At 37.0% G+C, this 5714-nt stretch overlaps 1 protein-coding gene across 1 annotated transcript in view; it reads left to right on the forward strand.

Annotated features, from left to right (window-relative positions):
- LOC105528628 overlaps positions 1–4578 on the forward strand; it is a 15792-nt gene extending 11214 nt beyond the window's left edge. Inside the window, exon 3 of the mRNA XM_011965439.1 lies at positions 3895–4578. Within this exon, the coding sequence (XP_011820829.1) occupies positions 3895–4237 (343 nt within the window). The 3' untranslated portion in view covers positions 4238–4578. The remainder of the gene's footprint in view (positions 1–3894) is intronic.
- Positions 4579–5714: the final 1136 nt, after the last annotated feature.

The following is a 5714-nucleotide window of genomic DNA, read 5'->3' on the forward strand; positions in this document are numbered from 1 at the left end:
TTTTTTGAGACACAGTCTCACTCTGTCACCCAGGCTGGAGTACAGTGGCATAATGTGGGTTCACTGCAACCTCTGACTCCCAGGTTCAAGTGATTCTTCTGCCTCAGCCTCCCGAGTAGTTGGGATTACAGGTGCATGCCACCATGCCTAGCTACTTTTTGTATTTTTAGTAGAGACAAAGTTTTGCCATGTTGGCCAGGATGGTCTCGAACTCCTGACCTCAGGTGATCCACCTACCTCAGCCTCCTAAAACGCTGGGATTACAGGCGTGAGCCACCACGCCCAGGCCAGTAACAGCTCTATGACAAACACTGGGATCTATACCCTAAGACACCAGAAAATACATGATTAAAATTAAATAAATAAGCATATAATGTACTGATTAGTGAAAGTAAGTATATTTAGTGTATTAGTGCAAATAAGTGCTATTTAGTGTGCTATATATACTACACCTAAATGTCAGTGTATTGATAAAGAAAACATATTATTCTCTTGTTCATATTAAATATAATACAAAGCTTTGGGGGAAGGATGGTGTTCTGCTTTATCCTGTCATGTTGTGGTTCACCTATTTTGAAAATACAGCTTCAAACTTGCTTGGTGTCATATAAGCAATGTGGTAAAGAGAGAATGGGTGGAGAAGGTATAGCCACTGCGAGTCCATACCACACACATCAATTCTGCTCATATTTCTTGGGTGAGAACTGTCCCTATAACCCCACCTAGTTGCATAGGGCCTGGACAAATAATTTGCTCAACAAAGTAAAAAAGAAAACTGATTTTTGTGATTCTTTGAATTTCAATGAATTCTCTGAAACAGCATGTTAGAAAGTGATAATTACTATTGAAATCAGAAAAAGAAGAGCAGGATGAGGGGAACAGGGCTTGAGGATTGATTCCAAAACTATATAGACCTCACTGATAAGGGGAAATTTGAAGAGACTGGTGAGGGAAGTAAAGTGATACAGATGTTAGCGATACAGATTTTTTGTTTGTTTGTTTTTTGAGATGGAGTCTTGCTCTGTCACCCAGACTGGAGTGCAGTGATGCAATCTCAGCTCACTACAACCTCCGCTTTCCAAGTTCAAGCAATTCTCTTGCCTCAGCCTCCCCAGTAGCTGGGACTACAGGCATGTACTACCACTCCAGGCTAATTTTTGTATTTTTAGTAGAGATGGGGTTTCACCATGTTGGTCAGGAAGGTCTCCAACTCCTGACCTTAGGTGAACTGCCCACCTCGGGCTCCCAAAGTGCTGGGATTACAGGCATGAGCCACCATACCCAGCTGCAATATAGATATTTATGTGGGCAAAGGGCTTTCTTCCAGCAGAGGAAGTTGGCAGTGTAAGATTCTCAGGTACAGAGAATGACTTGATAATATTTAAGACACAACAAGAAGGCCAAGTAGCTGGAGTAGAATCATTTAGAGAGAGTAGTGAGAGATTAGTCAGAGTGGCAGGGTGGCGGCAGATCATGAAAGGGTTTCGCTTTTATTCCAAGATCATCTGTCTTGTATTTTTAAAGCATTACTCTGGCTGCTGTATTGAGATAACTAGCAAGAGGTGCAAGAGTCAAATTAGCAAGGCCAGTAAGTGGTGTTGTAGAAATTCACAAGAGAAAGTGGTGGCTCACACCAATTAAACTTGAGTAGATTCTATGCTGAAAGTAGAACCAAAGTTGTTTACTCATCATAAATAGGACACAGAGGAAAGAAGCAAAGGTGACTAAAATTATAGGCTCGGCAATCCAAAACAATGATGTAAAGATGTGTGTGATGTAACTTTGTATAAGAAAATTAAGGATACCCCAAAATATCACTACTGTGTTTGTAATTACTCCCTATTCCCAACCCCAGTCCAATAAATCATTAATCTACTTCCTGTGTCTGTAACTTTGCCTTTTCTGAAAGTTTTACATAAATGGAATCATACATGTCTTTTTTATCTGACATATTTTACTTAACAAGTTTTTGAGATTTTTCCATGCAGTAGCATGTATCAGTATTACACTTCAGAATTGTATTTTATTTTTTATCCATTTGCTTATCCATTCATCAACTGATGGCTATTTAAAATGTTTCTACCTTTAACTATTATGCATAATGCTACCACAGACATTTGTGTAGAAGTCTTTGTGTGGATATGTTTTCATTTTTCTTCTGTAACATCAGAGTGGAGTTACAGGTTGTACATTAAATTTATGCTTAAGAAATTCCCACATTGTGTACCAAATTATCTGTAATATTTTACATTACTACTAGTATTCTTTAAGAGTTCTAGTTTCTCCACATCCTCTCTAACACTGAAATTGTCTTTCTTATTATAGCCTTTCTACTAGATATAAAGTAGAATCTTACTGTGGTTTTGGTTTGTTTCTTTTTTGGTTTTTTAGAGACAAGGTCTTGCTCTGTCACCCAGGCTGAAGTGCACTTCGGCTTACTGCAGCCTTGATCTCCCTGGCTCAAGTAATCCTCTGCAGTAGCTGGGACTACAAGCGTGCACCACCACGCCTGGCTAATTTTTGAGGGTTTTTTTTTCTTTTCTTTTCTTTGTAGAGACACACCATGTTGTTTAGGATGGTCTTGAACTGTAGGGCTCAAGTGATCCACCTTCCTCAGCCTCCCAAAGTGCTGAGATGACAGGCATTAGCAACCACACCCAGCCCTTACTGTGGTTTAACTTTGCATTTCCCTAATTCTTATGACTTGAGCATCTTTTAATGTATTAGCCCTTTATATATCTTTCATGAAATAACTATTGAAATATTTTTCTATTCTTAATTGAGTTATTTGCCTTCAGATTATTGATTAGGAAGAATATTTTATGTATTCTGGTGACAAGTCCTTTATAATATGATTTGTCAGCATTTATTATCATTCTATGGCCTATATTTTCATTTTCTTATCTATGTCCTTTGATGTGCAAATATTTTTAATTTTGATGAAATCCAATTTATCAGCTTTTCCTTTTACGTATTAAGCTTTTGGTACTGCAACTAAGAAATATTTTCCTAACTGGAAGTCACAAAGATTTTCTCTTATTTTATTCTAAAACTTTCATAGTTTTATGTGTAGGTCTATAATCCATTTCAAATTAACTTTTCTGTGTAGTATAAGTTAGGGGTTGAAATTCCCCCTTTTGCAAGTGATTTTCCGGTTGCTTTGATACCATTTTATGAACATACTATTTTTTCCCCAATAAGTTGTCTTGGCATCTCTGTTGAAAATCGATGGACTATAAATGTAAAGGTTTATATCAGGATTCTCAATCTTGTTTCATTGATCTATATCTGTCTTGACATGTGTACCAAGCTATCTTGATGGCTATAGATTTACAGTAAATTTTGAGATTAGGATGTAGAAGTCAGTCAAATAACATTGTTCTTCATTTTCAAGATTGTTTTGGCTACTCTATGCCTGCTAAAGTAAGACAGAGATTATATTGAATCCTTAGATACATTTGGGAAGAAGTTGTTATTTTGTACTTAAAGAGTAATTGTGTCCATTCACTTATGGTTCCTTGTAAACTACTGATATCTGAGTTAACATATATTAAATTCTTAGAAGGTAATGCTCATTCCAGAAACTGGATACCGATAGCTTCTGATACTTCCTAGAGTGAAGCATATTGCTTCCTGCTTTACAGAATTTATCAATTTTTTTCTCCGAGTTTATTCATAACTTCCCTGAAGACTGCATAACCTCCTTCATATATCCAGAGGGAGACAGCTTGATACTATCCCCCATATTTTGAAATTAAGGTACCATTGCTAACTCTCTATGATGATTTTCAAATATAATTTAAAATACTAAGATGCTTCCTGGTAACTAAAAAGATTTTATTTTCCTTTTCTTTGTTTTCTGTTTAAAAATCATATAATCGGAGACACGTGAAGGTCGGCGAGTTGGTGCGGAGTTCGTGTCTGCAAGCCTGGTCGCCCTGGGGTGGATTCCTCCTCTTCTTCCTCCGCGGCGGGTTTGGATGCAGTGGACCCGCAGTTGCAGCATTTCATCGAGGTAGAAACTCAAAAGCAGCGCTTCCAGCAGCTGGTGCACCAGATGACTGAACTTTGTTGGGAGAAGTGCATGGACAAGCCTGGGCCAAAGTTGGACAGTCGAGCTGAGGCCTGTTTTGTGAACTGCGTTGAGTGCTTCATTGATACAAGCCAGTTCATCTTGAATCGACTGGAACAGACCGAGAAATCCAAGCCAGTTTTCTCAGAAAGCCTTTCTGACTGATCTCAGCATTACCTCTTTGGAAAAGGAAGGTAGTTCAAGAAATGAAGAGCTGTTGATGGGATGATTGAAGAAACGGCTATGAGAGGATTGGCTCCCATCTTTTGTTACTCTTGGGACATCCTGTCATCTGAGAATGAACAAAGACCAATTTTTTTGTGTGTGAAGCTTGAGGGTCATATGTTTGCTTGTTTTTTTTTAATGCTAATCTTGTGAAAATAATTGACAGGTGAATGGAAAACTCTATTTAGATGCATATTACTGTACATGGGACTACGCTTTTCTCAAAGCCCCATTAACTGCTTCCTATAATTTTGATAGTGGGACCACATATGTAAAAATCTCTCATTTGTGTGGAGTCATTTCTGATTTCAGGGAAGATCCTTGTGTTTATCAGAAAGGGCAGAAGTGGGAGAAGAATAATTTGGTGTCCTTATCTAGTGTTTGATTATCAGTGCTGGAGAAAAAGATCTGTAAGAGTGTTTATACAGTACACTTCAGTTTTCTTGATGATCTCCCTTTCCTATATGATGATTTGCTTAAATATCCATATTAAGTATAGTCTCAAGGTGGGATAGGTAGCCTAAGAGTCTAGAGGCCTTTACTTATAAAGGAATCTAGTCAGTGAACATAATTCTTATTACTAGACTGCCACAAGGAAGAAGTTAACTTACCCTGTATATCAGGGTACAAAAAATTCAGTGATGTGCCTAAATAAGTTATAAAGATTTAGGCCAATCAGAAGCTAACAGCAGTTTCAGGTAGAGGTGCATGCCTAATGTTAATTAGTGTAGACTCCATTTATTGCATTTTTTTGATCACTGAAATAAAAGCTATATAAGATTCGAAAAAATAATCACATAATCATGTGTCTCATAATAAAGTTTTGGTCAATGATTAACTGCATATATGACCATGGTCCAATAAGATTATATGTTTAGACACATACATACTTAACATTGTGTTACAGTTGCCTACAGTCTTCAGCACAATAAAATGCTATGCAGGCTTATAGCCAGGGAGCAATAGCCTAGGCTACCATATAGCCTAGGTATGTAGTAAGCTAGATGGTAGGCTATACCATATAGGTTTTGTAATTATACTCATTGATGCTCATACATTGAATAACTTACCTAAGGATGCATTTATTAGTATGCATCCCTGTCGTTAAGTAATGCATGACTGTATTTAAGCAAGTAGTTTTTTTTTTTAGTATGATTGCATCTTTTTAAATATATCTTCTTCCTCAGCGATGACTATTTTCCATAAGAAACAATCTGTTTAAACATTCAGTCAGTGAAATCTCTCCTACCTCCAAATAATTTGTATGTTTAATACATAAAAGGATGAACCAACACAAATAATTTTGTTTTTACAGAGTCAAAGATCAAGATGGAAGAAAGACATTATTCATTTTATCTTTCTGTTTAAAGACCAAAACAGTATAGAGAGCTAAGGATTCCTTTAGTTTTGAAAGACA

Source organism: Mandrillus leucophaeus, unplaced genomic scaffold (assembly GCF_000951045.1).
Source record: "Mandrillus leucophaeus isolate KB7577 unplaced genomic scaffold, Mleu.le_1.0 Scaffold725, whole genome shotgun sequence".
Taxonomy (NCBI): domain Eukaryota; kingdom Metazoa; phylum Chordata; class Mammalia; order Primates; family Cercopithecidae; genus Mandrillus; species Mandrillus leucophaeus.